This window comes from Saccopteryx bilineata, chromosome 2 (genome assembly GCF_036850765.1).
Source record: "Saccopteryx bilineata isolate mSacBil1 chromosome 2, mSacBil1_pri_phased_curated, whole genome shotgun sequence".
Classification (NCBI taxonomy): Eukaryota; Metazoa; Chordata; class Mammalia; order Chiroptera; family Emballonuridae; genus Saccopteryx; species Saccopteryx bilineata.
Window position 1 is genome coordinate 291,585,134 of NC_089491.1, and position 15,529 is coordinate 291,600,662.

The 15,529-nt window shown below is 45.2% G+C and overlaps 1 protein-coding gene across 3 annotated transcripts in view; it reads left to right on the plus strand.

Annotated features, from left to right (window-relative positions):
- Positions 1-15,529, plus strand: part of RGL1 (ral guanine nucleotide dissociation stimulator like 1) — a 238,297-nt gene that overhangs the window by 190,546 nt on the left and 32,222 nt on the right. For all 3 annotated transcript variants that reach the window (XM_066261321.1, XM_066261322.1, XM_066261323.1), the window contains 5 exons: positions 597-781; positions 3,766-3,890; positions 5,844-6,059; positions 9,515-9,618; positions 13,037-13,121. In XM_066261321.1, coding sequence (XP_066117418.1) covers positions 597-781; positions 3,766-3,890; positions 5,844-6,059; positions 9,515-9,618; positions 13,037-13,121 — 715 coding nt within the window. The remainder of the gene's footprint in view (positions 1-596; positions 782-3,765; positions 3,891-5,843; positions 6,060-9,514; positions 9,619-13,036; positions 13,122-15,529) is intronic.

Here is a 15,529-nt window from a genome sequence, read left to right on the forward strand (position 1 = left end):
TTCTCCCACTTGAAACATACTCTTCTCTTGTAATTTGAGAAGCAAAAGGATAATTTTGTGAGGACGTTTTTGGTTCTTACATTGAAACCCTGGTGATCTTTGTAAAATTAAATCTATGCATTTATCTTTTCCAAAACTGGGCACTTCCTTTCATCAGTTGGGTTTCTAGCCTCCTCTCAGTCAGTTAATTCCTAAAATGCTAGACTGTAGATTTTGTGGTCTCTTATGTGAGTGAATCCAGAATTGGAAACAGTCTCCTCATGCACAGATTGCTTTGAAGTTGCTTCAACTCACTAAATCTTTTTCTGCATGTCTTTTTCTGCCCTGTATGGATTTTTCCAAAGATTATTGTCCTTTTTAAAATTTATCAATCTTTCCCCTGCATTTCAACCACTGCTTAAAATAATAAAATGTAGTCAGCTTGTTTTCAGGGACATTAATTTCATTGACATCATGAGGAACTTTTAGAGGAATTCTCTGTTGACCGCCTGCTCGCAGTATCCTGGGCTCTGCCCGGACCAGGTCCTGGGTTCTAGGGCTGGCTTTGGGTCCCCATAGCTAGCCAGATGCAGTGACCTTCCATATCTCTTTTCCAGTGCAATCGCCTCTATCCTGAGGGCCTGGCTTGACCAGTGCGCAGAGGACTTCCGGGAGCCCCCTCACTTCCCTTGCTTACAGAAGCTGCTGGAGTATCTCAAACAGAAGATGCCGGGCTCAGACCCAGAGAGAAGAGCGCAGAATCTTCTTGAGCAGTTTCACAAGCAAGAAGTAGAAACGGACAGTGAGTACTACTTGTTTGATCCCAGGGAGAAAGCTAGATTTGGATTCTCAACAGCCGCTACATTGAGGAAATGTCCTCCCTGCACGTGTCACATAGGAGACCTCAGTTTCCCCCTGAAGGACAGCTGCTGGGGGATTAGTGGTGATGGTGAAATTCCCAAGGATATCCCCGTGCTAATTACAGGGCCCTAGAGTTTTAGAGCAAAGGGGCTTTTCAAGACCACCTCACTTTACAGGTAAGGAAACTGGGTCTCAGAGGCGCGAAGTCATTTTCTAGGGTTTCTTCTAGTAACAAAATGAAGTTGATCTTTTCTCTCTCCTTGTGAACAAGCAAACGGTACTGAACCTGAATTGGCTCTTTATTATCTGCCCAGTGGCACCTCCTTCTCTCAAATGGAAACTCAGCACAAACAACAAGCCCTGTTCAGCGGGCCGGGAATGCTAGGCGGTCTGCCCCTGCCCGCAGAGCCTGTCTCTCCTGCTACAAGCCTGGCTGTAATTAACCTGCCCCCTGCCAGGGCAGATTACCGGTCATTCCAAGTCTCCAAAGGCCTCATCAAAGGAAGCTTCTGGGGCTGTTTTTTCCTATCTGAGGAATTGACTATTTTCAAGGACAAAGGAAGATCCCCCAGCACAGGTCGGGGACTGGTTGGAACTATCAGGCTTTGCAGACAGCCAGAAGGAGGTTAGGCTGGGCTTTAGCGGGATGCGTCCCACCCCCATAGGCGTGCTGGCGATGGTTGCCATGACGGCTGACCCACTTGGAGCCTCTGACAGGCATTTCCCTGAAGTGACGCCCGACTTCCTCCGTGCGGAAAGGAAATGGTTCCCCGGCACTGATAAGGGAAGCGATCTTGGCGCCAAAGAAAATAGCCTGACGTTCCAAACAGTATCTGTGTCGTGTTTTCTGTTTGGGGGACCAGCGAGGGGAAAGCGCGGTTGCATCATTGGAAGCCTCCAGCCAAGTGCTCTGTATCTCCGATGACTTCATCTGCCGGGAATGCTTGAATACCAGGGGCACTCCTCCAGCTGCCGGCCTCGCCCCCCCCAGGGCCTCCCCGCCCGCCTTTGTGCTGGAGGCAGAGCCTGCGCTGGAGCCGCTGGCCCTGCTGGGGCTGCCCTGGCTCCCCGCCTAATTGGGGAACCGGTGAGACCAGTCGCTCACTGTTTCCCACCCAGGGACGGAGGGCAGCGCTCCCTGGCAGGCGGAGGAGGGACAGGGAGAGGGCCCGACCTGGGAAAGGCTTCCAGGCAGTACCCAAGAACGAATTGTTTTCTAAGTTTGGAAACTTTTTATTTTATAATCAAGAAAGCTTGAAACTCTTGATTATTAAGTACAGGAGTTGTTACTGACAAAGAGTTTTAGGAGGTTGGTTCCCATGCGTTTCTTTTACCCAATTTCATGCCGGCCAAAAGAACAATCTCTCCTAGGTGTTATTTCACAAGTGAAATATTGCTTGGGTTTTTACTTCCCTGGTCACTGGAAGAGAGTCAAGAGCAGTGGTCTGGGCCCCAGATAGAAAGGACCACGTAGTCTCTCACCCACATCACAGGCGCCTCTCCGCCCCTCGCTGGGAGAGTTGAACGAGTGAGAAGAAGAGGCCTCACCGCAGCACCCTGGGCCAAAGGGGTCAGCCCCTGCACTGCAGAGTGATGGAGATGGATTTATGGAGGAGTTCACGAGGGCTGAGAGGCCCATTCTGAACCTTCGTTTGGGATTTCAGATGTCTTATTCCTCCACGGAATGAGAGAGGATCAGAGTCGTGTGGAGGAAAAGTGGTGGAACCCTGGGGTTTCAGCTGCATTTGGCTCGTGCCTGTTTGTGTCCCAGACCCCGGACCAGGCGGTCGTAGCCACGCCCACCAGCGTCAGTACTTGCAGCTCTGGGGAGGGCCGGCCTAAACCACATGCAGGTCACCACGCCAGAGTTGGCAAGTACTCGGAGGTACCTCAATAGGGGGTAAGAAAAGGCCACCCCAGCTTGATCCATGGTGCCGGGAAGTCCTTTATTCTAAAAAGAAAGAGAGAAAAGGCTTAAAATGTAAACATTTCAGGAAGTAGTAACACATTTCACTTTTTGCTAAGAGATAAGCGAATAGAGCTAGGTGATTTTCCTTGAGAACAGATTGAACAGAAAGGAGCGCGAGGAGTGTGGAGGAGGAGGAGGCTGGGAAACCACCCAGGAACTGGGGGCCGGTCCCGGGGCAGGGAGGCGGGGGAGGCGCGGTGAACTTCCTCCGGCTGCGGTTTTTCAGCCCTGGCCGGATGTCCTGCTCCTGGAGCTCAGAGTCCTCCCTCCAGCGTTGGACTTGGAGCCCTAGGTAGTAACTTCCTTAATCTGTGCCCCATGTGGTTTGCTAATTGATGATATTATCTGTAATAAGGCTCAAGGTGAATTTAGTTTAAAACGGTGCTGCTTCCCGTACAGTATATTTAACTTCAGGTGGAAGCTGAGAACTACTCCAAGCATTTGGGGACTTCTAAGGACTTCTTTGAGAATTCTGAGGACGTCATCAGCATTTCTGGCACCAGCTCAGTCCATTTCACTCCCCAGATTCTGGTCTGCCCTCATGTTCAACCCTCCTAGGTTTCTGGTTGTATTCCGCCCAGTTTTTAAGAATTGCATCCTTGGGGTTCAGGAAGTATTGGATTTGTCCTTGCGCTGGCCAGAAGGTTTGAAGGAGCCCAGGATGGGGGTAACCCGCTGAATGTAGCCCAGCTTTGCTTCTCTCTAGGCTTTGCCTAACCCAGTTCTGTCCTTGGCCTAGGAACCAGGGGTTTGCCAAAGAGGCCTCTAAGCTTATAAAGAATAAGACAACAAGCAGGGTGTGAAGACCTCCATGCACTGCGCTCCTTCCTCTCTCCCTGTGGGTTTTCTGAAGGATCCGCCTTTTCCTTCCTAAAACAAAGAAGTTCAATGGGACTCTGTTGGCAAGGTCATGTACAGTGGCCCCAAATAACTAATTTTTTCCCATCTGTCAACAGATGGGTTTCCCAGCACCATCTCCTGCCGCCTGGAAGAGGAAGAGGAGCCAGAGGCTGGGGGGTCCGCAGAATTCACATGCTTCCCAGAAGACCTCGTGGCAGAGCAGCTGACCTACATGGATGCAGTACGGATGTGCTTCTGCTTAAAACCTGGGGGGTGGCGGTGCTGGTGGCCCGGGGAGGGCAGGGGTTAATGTGATTTAAGTCTTTCCGAATCCTTGAGAGAGGGTGTGCAGCAACTGCAGAGGGAAGATGTGACTTGAATCAATCATCTGAATAATTCAGGCCTAAGCTCTTCTTGTAATTCTGGCCGAAGGTGCTTTTTCCTTGACACTCGCTACGCAGAGGGAAACGAGAATTTGAATCCCAGAGAAACAAAATCTACCCTGTCCCGTGGATAGTTCTCTCCCTTCCTTAAGCTCATAAATATTTCAAGATCTGAACTGTTTATTTGGGGGATTGTAAAAGGGTCAACGTACGAATTAGGATGAAAGAAATCCACTGAATCCTCATGTGATTGTAGCTGGCAGCTCACTTCCACATGTGCTGCTCGTACCTTTGAAGTGTGAATATGTTTTCTGCTGGACGTTCTGATTACGTCAGCCGCATTTCATAGCTCAGTCTTAGCTGGTAAATCCCAGAGATGGAGAAGAGGGCTATTATGCATTCTTACAGCGGTCCGGGCTCTTCTGTCCTCACCCCTGTGGAGGAAGCAGTGTAGTAGGTGGCCGCGTTTCCATCTGGGGACACGCAGATAAACTCCCAGAAGGACATGGGCCAGTCAGTATAAAGTAAACCCCGCTGTTCTCTCTCTTTTATATAAACCCTTATACGTCTTGTACCGAATTGTTGTACAAATGGGAATCTGATTTATTTGTTCAACACATTTGAGGTTGTTCCACAGGATAACATAAGGGGAAAATGGGAAACGTGTCAGTTATGATTTTTAGGCAAAGGCATAGAAGCGAGGTTTCAAATCCCTCTTTTTTTTTTTTTTTTTGTATTTTTCTGAAGCTGGAAACGGGGAGAGACAGTCAGACAGACTCCCGCATGCGCCCGACCGGGATCCACCCGGCACGCCCATACGCCCACCAGGGGCGACGCTCTGCCCATCAGGGGGCGATGCTCTGCCCCTCCGGGGCATCGCTCTGCCGTGACCAGAGCCACTCTAGCGCCTGGGGCAGAGGCCAAGGAGCCATCCCCAGCGCCCGGGCCATCTTTGCTCCAGTGGAGCCTTGGCTGCGGGAGGGGAAGAGAGAGACAGAGAGGAAGTAGGAGGTGGGGGTGGAGAAGCAAATGGGCGCTTCTCCTGTGTAACCTGGCCAGGAATCGAACCCGGGTCCCCCGCACGCCAGGCCGACACTCTACCGCTGAGCCAACCGGCCAGGGCCTCAAATCCCTCTTTATTCCTTTTACCGCATGACGTTGAGTAGCTTTTCCTTTTATAGGCTTCTTACCCTCTTTGTTTAGAATAATGTAAATTAGCGACATTGATGTGTCACATGTACTGTTACTTTGGTGGTTCCCTTTTCAGGTGGTCCTTGAGCATTCATATGTATTATAGACAATTCATGATCACGAGTGCCCTGAAAACACCATGGATATGATTTGGAGGTCCAAAATAATCTTTAAAATAAAAAAAAACTAATTACACTTAATGTACAATATTATAATAGTTTCAGGTGAATAACATAGTGATTAGACATTTATATAACTTACAAAAGGAGAGGTAAGAAATAATCGTAATCACTTAGTAGCATAGATTGTTTACCTGGCTTTCCTTCCAGGACAGAAAAGTCAGAATGCTTTTTGGTCATTTGAATTTTCTTTTGGTCATTGCATATATTTCATTTCTTCATTTGAGTGGATTTAGAAGGAACATGTATGGGCTTTCCCGATCAGTTAATATCTTAATGATTTACTTTTGTCTGTTGAAATGCACATACCATGAGGCAAATCAAGTAGAAAGGATCATTTGTCCATTCAAAAAAATAGCAATTTACAGATGACCCAGATGACGTACTTCACTATATGAAATGTCTGTGTTGTCCTTAAAATCAATTCCTCTTTTGTTCTAGCAACTGTTCAAGAAAGTCGTGCCCCACCACTGCCTGGGCTGCATCTGGTCTCAGAGGGATAAGAAGGAAAACAAACATCTGGCTCCCACTATCCGTGCTACCATCTCTCAGTTTAATACCCTCACCAAATGCGTTGTCAGCACCATCCTGGGGGGCAAAGAACTCAAAACTCAGCAGCGAGCCAGAATCATCGAGAAGTGGATTAACATCGCTCATGTAATTGTCTTTATTGATTTATTTTAAAAATATTCTTTGTGTTTAGTAGATATCGCAGACTTCTTCATCACTGTATTTAAATGATTTCTATTTGGGTGAAAAGCAATTGAAAGACCATACGTGAGGCCTCGTTGGGTTTTGTTATTGTTATTGTTGTTCTTCTGAAGTCAGAGAGTGCCTTTCTTCACTTGAAAGCTTATTTATTTTTCTTCTTTTTCTGTCTCTCCTTGCTCGCCTCTTCTTGCTCCTAGAGCCCCACATGGCTGCTCCTCCTGGCTGAGATATTCCCCCTGCTTTTCCCTCTGCTTTTCCCTTCGTAATCAGACTGCTGGTTCTGCCCTGTGTTCAGTAAATAGAAACTGATAGTCTTTGTCAAACAGAACGCTCTCCAACCCAGAGTGATTACCATGCTCCCCACTGTCTGCAGATTCTCAGAATCCTGACTCTTTTTTTCCTAAAGGACTGAGATGCACAGATTTCACATGAATCTGGGGCTTTTCTGAGAGGCTGCTATCTGAAGCTGAAGGGCAGAGTCTGTTCCTAGGCCTCAAGGACATTTTGCCATCAGTCTGGTATTTTTTGGATCCGCTGGCCTGCCCTTCCCTTACTATTATCTTAGTTCATCACTGAGAAAAGGTGAACGTGTTGAGTCAGTTGGTCACCAAAGAGTTTATGAACTTTTAAATGGCGTAAGCTACAGTTTTATGTATTTTGGGGATATAGATAGGATGAACACAAAGAATGTGGTCTTACAGGAGCCTGTAGTCAAACAAGGAAGCTAAGATCAGCTAGAATTGTCTCAGCCTGGGCAGAGGAGGAGGAGGGCCAGGCCAGATAAGTGCTGCAGAGGGGCAGGGAGGGGAAACCCCTTGTGACTGGGGTGACCAAAGACGGCTTCATGGGTAGGATGACATTTGCATTTAGGTTGAATAAGAGAACTTTTGGCATTTGAATATTGGGGAAGATTTTTTTTTTTCTAGGTAGAGAAATTATATCAGCAAAAGCTATATAATTAACAATATAGAAAAATAATTATTATTGAAGTATCTTAGTCCATATTCTGGGGCAGATATGGGTTAGCCCTCAACAAAAACACATTTGCTTTTTAGCCCGTGTGTGTGTGTGTGTGTGTGTGTGTGTGTGTGTGTTTATCACCTATGTATAGGGCATAATGCTTAAATTTCACATTATCTTATAGCACATTCTTTTTAGTTGTTTTTAATTAGAGAGGAAGGCAATAATTGTACCAATTAGCCTCCTTTTGAGTTTTTATGTGTTTTTTAGTATATGAAAAAAGTAAGAATCAAAGAATATCTCATGCAATGTAGATTTTTCCTTTTCTGCGTGGAACTTATTTCTCAACAAGAGTTACAAAAAGAAGTTCTGATAGAGTGTGGTAAAGAGCATGGGGTCTTTCTGTCTTCTTAGAATGATAAGAAAATATTTTTCCCCACACATGCCATATTATTTGCAGTCTTCTTCATGTCTCAAAAGAAAATTGTCTACCTTTAATCCATTCGACTGCTTAGAAAATCTCTAGCAAGAATATAGCATCTATTTTATAAAACAGTGCAGCTGAAACAAGGACTTTTGGTCCAAATTAAATATAAATTGTGCATTTATGTGATAATAAGAAATATGAGTTGAACAATTTGAAGTATTCCAGTTCCCATAGCATGTGTTTAAAAGCCAAGGGTACAGTAGCTTCCTCATACAGAACATTTGTGTGGGCAAACTTCAAATAATAAAACCAAACAGGTGGTTTCCTGCCAAGATTTATTTTACTTTTCTTCCATTATAATCACAGTCAATGTCTATTGAGAGGATGTTTGAAAACTGATTATTTTGCATGCAGAAAAAAAATTCTGAGCAAATATGACTGTATTTTCTTGGACTGGTCCAACTGCTACATTTTTACTTTTGTATCATATCTCTTGGAAGGATACCTCCTTTTCTAGAAGTGGGGCCAGATGCCTTTTTTACTCCTTTAAACCCTTGGCTTAAGCCTCTTTCTGAATAATGTGTTCCATATGTTTATTATAATTTGCATGAAATATCTGTGCCTGAGTTTCTTTATTTATTGCAAGTTTCCAGATTTTTAGAACATAATTTTGGATTCTGAACCTTTGCTGAACCATGCTCTTGGTTTTCAGATGGATTGTAATTCAGAACCCTCTCTCTCTTTTTTCTCTCTCTCTCTTTTTAAATAAGGGGAAGGCATTCAGGCATTTAAAAAGAATGGGCATGACTTTTGTAACATCCTTTGGCATTTACTCTAAAGAAAATGTTGGAGAGTTTGTTTGGCATAGTTTTAAAAAGCCAGATTTTGGCGTGCTAAATTAGAGAATGCTGTTTTTCCTTTATATTTAGGATTAGCATTATTTTGTGAAATGATCTTTTAAGCAATATGCATTTATGCCCAACCACTCTGGGACCTCTTCCCCAGATGTTCTGCACCGAGCCAGACTCTGCTCACACGGCACCCTCAATGGTAAACAAGGGATGGAACATCCCCACAGGCCTGTCTGCATGTGAAGGTCTCCTTTGACATGAGGCACAGTCCACTCTCCTTATGTTGCCCCCTCCCCCATGCCAGCCGGACATGAGATCCCGTTCCTGACTGTTTTGTGGTCCCTGCATTCATTAAACAGAACATGGACTCCACGATCACTGGCTGCTGAGGCTATAGACTCCCTATGGTGGCTTAAGTTTCTGAATCAGAGAACCTTTCTCCTTACCCACAAAATGACATCCAGAATATTTCCTCTTCTCTTTCTATTTTGTTTTAAAATGTTGCCAAAATGAATTTGATTTTAAAAGCTCGAGTTATTTTGGAAACATTGAAGTACCAAGGTGTTTCTGAATGTTTATGATTGTGGCACAAGCCAATTTGAAACTAAATGAATACGTATAAAAATATTCCCTCTTGGCTAAGAACATAAAAGCCAAAGTTCAACTTGTGGTGAATTTTTATGGCCAAGTTATATACACCTCTCTGGACAGAGGTTGGTCATGAGATGCTTGATACCATCTGACCTCAAAGTGGCTGCTGCCCTGTTCACTCTGTGCCTCTGAAGGATACAGTGGGCTTTCATGGGTATTTTTAGGGCATCTGTGTGCTTTCAGCAGAAGAAAGTTTGCTTTCTCTAGCACAGCTCTGCAGACTCACCTCCATTCGTGTTTTTACTGGGAAAGCTGGAAACTATAAAACTGTAACAACAACACAAAAAATATATTAAAGGAGAGAAAAACAAGCGTGCAGTGCCAAAATCTATAAAGTGTTTCGGGGACTGCGGTGGGAGTAAGGAGCACGTTTTGATGTGCAGTATTTATACAGCTGCCTATTTCGCGGTCAGAATTCATAGCAGCTGTGATACCTCTAAAACAGGAAACGGCCAGCTCACTGTACTATTGATATTTAAATGCCTTTTATGTTTTAATCACTCTCCACGCAGGAATGTCGAATCCTGAAGAACTTTTCCTCCTTGAGGGCCATTGTTTCGGCGCTGCAGTCCAATTCCATCTACCGGTTAAAGAAGACTTGGGCGGCGGTCCCAAAGTAAGTTCCCGAGTGTCTGTTCGACTTTCTTGGCCAGGGTGACTCATTGCTGCCTAGACCATGCAGGTCCTCACCTTCAAAGCTCATAATGTGTAAGGAGAGAAACCCCTTTGAAAGCTTCCGTGTGCTCCAGGATGCATTTTACACATCATCCTTCATGAATCGGAGGCAGAAAATCACTGTCATTCTGAAAATGTGCCAAGGCCAAGGTCATTGGCTTTAGGGACCATCTTAAGGATGTGCTGCTTATCATCTGGATTTTGAGAGAGAAGGTTGGGGAGTGATGAAGTCATAGCCTTTTGCCAGTATTTCTGGTTATTTTTCAGCCCCATTCCAAAGCTCCAAGCTGTTCCAAGATGTGAGGGATAGTTTGCAGATAGGGACATTAGTTTCTCCTGTTCCATGGCGGTCCACTTCGTTTCTGCCATGACCATCCACTTAGTTAGTTTCTGCTCTGGCCTGCGAAAAGCTCCCCTAGTGATGTTAACCACCTCTACCTGTTCCTTCCTGTTGTTTTTCTACATATTTCTTGGTGCAAGCTTTGGAATAATTAACAATCGAATGTCCTTATCAGTTCACTCTCTCCCTCTTCTCAACATTTCCAGAGCTTCACTTGTAGACCAGAGAACTTTGTGCAAAGGAGGGAAGGGTGAGTGAGAAGGCAGTTCTGGTCCCAGAACAGTACCGATTTAGAGGCTGGGGAAGGCGTCCTGGCTGCACACTAGGCCAGCTACATTCAGCAGGTCTGCCTGGGTTGGAACTAATCAGGAAGTCAGGCTGTATCAGGGAAGAATGTGTAAACTGTTTATAGTCTATACTGTCTGCAGCATGGTCAGTTTCAGGCAGCAAAGAGGCCCCCGGCTCCAGGGGCAGGCTTGCTCTTGTGGAATTGCTGGGCTTGGTCCTCAGAGTCGGTCTGGTACTCAGTTTCATCATTTCACTCAGCGCTGATTAAGCCCAAAGGGACTGACACTCTCCAAACAGGCAGGAGACCCAGATCAGTAAACCGGAGTGTCATAGATTGATGCTTAAAAGCGAGTTCAGAGTGCCCAAGGTGACTGATGAGCTCGCATTCCCAGTCAGAGGTGAATCTACTTGGGAGAAGTCAAATTATTTATTATATAATTCTTTGCTGGGTAAAGAGAAAAACGATTGCAGTGGATGACCTTCATGCCTGGGGTTGCAGAGCCACAGAAAGCACCGCGCCTTGGACCCCGGAGCTCGTGCTCTGTTTATGGTACTGTTATCTCCCAGTAGAAAAACTGGCAGATAGGCTTGTCAAAGTCCAGTGCAGTTCTCTTAATTACCAGTCTTTACTTGGATCTCTCTCTACGTTAGTATGAATAATCAAAGTGACTCTATGTGAAAGAGAGATTAGTTGATTGATCTTCCCCGGCACATAAATATTATAAAGATATGCGTCCTATAAAATTATTAGGTAATAGGCCCTGGGAAATAGATGGAAAATCTGATATATATACATCCATATACATCCTCATCCTCAACAGCCCTGACTCCAACTCCTTCCCCTTATTACTGCTCCCCAACTGTGGTATCAAGAAAAAACTGATGGTCAGATACTAAAATGCAGCCTTGATTGCGGCCGTCTCTGATTGCAGTCAAGGGGAATCCTGTCTTTGGTGGTTGATAAATAGAACACCGTGAAAAGTCACTTAGCCAGCCAGAGATTTATTCCACACCCAATTGGAGGCTAAAATACAAGTCAGAGAAATTAATGGACTTGTATCTTAATCTCCTTGGTTACCATATGCGTAAGTCTGTTCTTCCAGTTGGCTTTCTTAACTATTAAAAAAAACACACCCACCAAATAAACCTCAAAGATGCATTCTCTACAACAGGGGTGTCTGGTTTCTTTCTCAGTTGGGGGCTGGTTCATGTTTTAGCAGGCAAGCCATGACATGCCTCCTTAGAGAAGACACTTCCATGTCAGCTTTACATATTTTCTATTGCTAAATTCAAGTGACAGGGTTAAGATCTCTTATTTGGTTATCATTTTCCCTGTTGCCCTTTATGCTAATAACTTTCAGTGGACAGAGAAGAGATCTAATTATTTCTCTTTATTTAGGCTGACATGTAATCAATTCCTTAATTATGTTTTCCAAAATATAAATATCTTTCATGGTTTTCTTAATTGTGAGAGCAATATTACACTCATTTTGAATCAACTAAGTTCTTAATAATGGCTTTTGCACCGGAGTGGCAATGCTGCCTGTGGAAGGCTATTGGCCCTGTAAATTCTTTGCCGTCAGAACCATCCACTCAGTAACTCCAGAGGGGTGCGGAGAGAGAGGCATGAGTCCATGGAGATGTGGTGAAATAGGAGGGAGCAAGGGCAGAGTGGGTTCTTTTTTGTTTTTGTTTTTTGACAGAGACAGAGAGAGAGACAGAGAGAGGGACAGATAGGGACAGACAGGCAAGAAGGGAGAGAGATGAGAAGCAGTAATTTCTCGTTGCGGCTCCTTAGTCTCCTTCAGTTGTTCATTGATTGCTTTCTCATATGTGCCTTGACTGGGGAGCTGCAGCAGAGCGAGTAACCCCTTGCTCAAGCCAGCAACCTTGGGCACAAGCCAGTGACCATGGGGTCATGTCTGTGATCCTATGCTCAAGCCAGTGACCCCATGCTCAAGCTGGTGAGCCCATGCTCAAGCCGGTGACCTCAGGGTTTGAACCTGGGTCCTCTGCATCCCAGTTTGACACTCTGTCCACTGCACCACTGCCTGGTCAGGCCAGAGTGGGTTCTTCACACATGTTATTCTACCAACTTGCACAGCAGTCCCACAGGGGACCGTTGGCATTTCCGTTGTACATGTAACAAAATTGAAGCCCAGGAAAGATAAGCACCTTGTCCAAAGTCACTTGATGAGTAAGTGACAGAGTTGGGATTTGAACCCACGTCCTCTGACTCCTGAGTCCATCCTAATTCCGCCATCTATTCTGGCTCTTAGAGTAAGAACACTGGCCAGTGAGTAAGGAAATTTGGGATCCGTACCTCCCTGAGCCTGGCATCTTCATCTCCACAATAAGGGGACAGGCCAAGGTGACTCCTCATGTCCCATAGGGCTGTGTGTGTGTCGCCAAGATAGACATTTTATTTTTTTAACTTGCTGAAGAGAACATGTCCCAGTTGAAAAACTTAACTCCCTAATTTAACAATCGATTTTTATGATTATAAAATACTTGGTTAGAAAATATTCGTCTCTTCACACAGGTGATCATATCCACTTAAAAAAAAAAAGCCACCCTGCTGGAAAAAGTCATCATTTTCATCTGCTCCTATCGCTCACTGATCCTGAGATCAGCATAATGCCCCTGTGTCCATCGGTACCGTGGACAGCTGGGCGAAGGTGGTGGGCTTTCCTAACTTTGTTTGTTAATATTTTCTTCCTCCCTCTTGTAGAGACCGAATGCTCATGTTTGAAGAACTTTCAGATATCTTCTCGGACCATAATAACCATCTGACCAGCCGGGAGCTCCTGATGAAGGTGAGACTCTGGCTTAGGCGCTGGGGGGCGCTCTTGACAGCGGTGGAATCCGTTCAAGGGAACGGGAGCTTGCGGAGGCTCCTTGAATTCCTGCGGTCCCGTGAGAAAACCTAAAGGGACCAGAAGGCAGACCTTTTTTTTTTTTTTTTAATGCCTAATCTAAGAAGGTTGGGGCTGAGAAAACTCAAAGTCCAAAGTCCAGCTCCTGGACCTCCCTGTTACGCAACCCGATTGCGAAACTTGTGCTCATGTGCGCGTCCCTCCTTAACAAGCTGCTCCGCAAATACCAAGTGCGGGCAGTTAGGTGGGTAAGAGGCCCTGGAATATTTTTTCTCAGCAAAACATCACTTAGAATGATGGGGGCTGAGCCAGCAATCCCAAATCCTTTATCTGGACTAAGTTGCACAGTCTGTCAGTCAGCAGTATTTATTGATCACCAAATGAGTGCTGCCTTCCTGCACTGGGGGCTAGGTAGAGGTATATAGCATGGCTCGTTTTATTGCTCCAGACATTTGTTACATGCCTACTATTTGTAAAGCATTGGCCCAGCCTTGACAAAGATGCAGATGGATAACACGGATCCTGTTTCCAAGAGCTCACCTTCTAGTTGGTGGATAAAGACCCTAACTGAGAATAAGTCTGAGTAGTCAGAGGTACAGATAACAGGCTGTGAACATTCATCAGAGGTGAACACAGAGCAGATACTATCTTCCCAGCCTTGCTATAAAGTAGATCTTATTATCCCTGTTTTGCAGGTAGGCAACACTCAGGTAAGAAATATGCCCTAAGTCACACACCTGGTAGGTGGTGGAGCTAGAAGGTAGGTACAACTTGGTGAGACTCTAAAACCTGTGCTTTTATCACTTCTGACCACTTGGGAGTAGGGGGCAGGGTAGACCAGGCACAGCTTCAGAGAGAAGGTGAATCAGTAGTTCAACAGATACTGATTGAGCATTCATATGTGGTCAGTATTGGAAATATAGCCATATTTGAGGCAGCCTTTGATCTTAAGGAGTTTACAGCCTCATGGAGGAGGGAGAGAGGTGGACAATTATAAAATAGTATGGCATTGCTACCATAGGGGGAAGCCCTGGATGGGGACATTAGAAGATAGAATTCTTGTTCTTAGTCTCCTTTCCTGTAAGTTGGAGAGGTTCCTGTAAAAAGTAGAAGTGCTTTTGAAGATTGACTAAGACAAAATATTTGAAAGCACTATACAAATGCAAGTTCTTTTTAATATTTGGCAAGCTGTATCCATATGAAACCAAAATATGCATAACAAATGAACATGGATGATGTGTAAGCTGCCTATGTGAACTTGGAATAGGCGTGAAAGCCAAGCAGGGGTGAGGTGATGGAGAAAAGGCAGCCAGTTGATAACTTACGGTAGATTAGTCCTTTCTCTAAGGGCATCTGTGATGGTCTTCCTAACTGCCCTCCTAAGTCCTGCTCATCCTGCATGTTTCAGTGTAGACTCTCCTTCTGGAAGCCTCCCTGGGCCCTCAGGTCTGATTGGGTTCCTTGCGGGTGCCCTGGAAAGACCTGGCATTCTCTGTCGAGCACTTACCACGTGCTGTGTTGGCATTGTCTGTACCCTTCACCTGTCTCCCTGTGGGCCTGTGAGCCTCTTTCAGACAGGGACTGGGTCTGTCTTCTTCACTGGTATAACCCCAATGCCTAACACAGTGCTAGCATGTAGCAAGTGTTCAGCAATGATGTTTGGCCGCAGGAATTGATGGGCCTTATAATTCACAGGACTTTAACCACTTGCCCACTGTTAGCCCTTCTTGGAGAAGATGGTGTGAGCAGGGCAGTTTATGCTGACATTGGACATTGGATTTGGCCTACCTGCTTAATTGCACACTGAACAATGCTTGCTGAGATCATGTTATACTACTCCCTGCTTCACTCCCCCTGGGTTTGCAGACTTTTAGTGCAAACTCATCTGACTGGAAGGAGATGGCTTCGTGGTCTCCCTGTCGGTAATACGAAGCTAGACTAACTGGAGCCACACATTCAAATCGCAATAGCTCTGAGTCATCCCTGCAAAGTAGATAAATCGAACAGTGTGCAGCTCATTGCCTGGTGACTGTCTTCTGGCTGAAACCTTAGAAGCAAAGCTGTGTCTAGACATTAAAGGTCCCATAAACCTTTCTTAACAGTAGAAGTTCACGCCAGTGCTCTAAGTTACATTTCTTATGTATGGCCCAAATCCCAAAGAACTGAAAAACTTGGCTATGAATTCACGTAGTCTGTGCATTGTCATTAAGGATAGTGGAATGTTTGGGGCAGTGCATATGTTCACTTCGGTCTCTTTCCAGTCATCTTTATTGCTCACTCTTTGATATGAAGTATGTAATCCCGGGTGTTCATTCTCAGCGCAGTTGTAAAAAATGAAATCAAGGTAT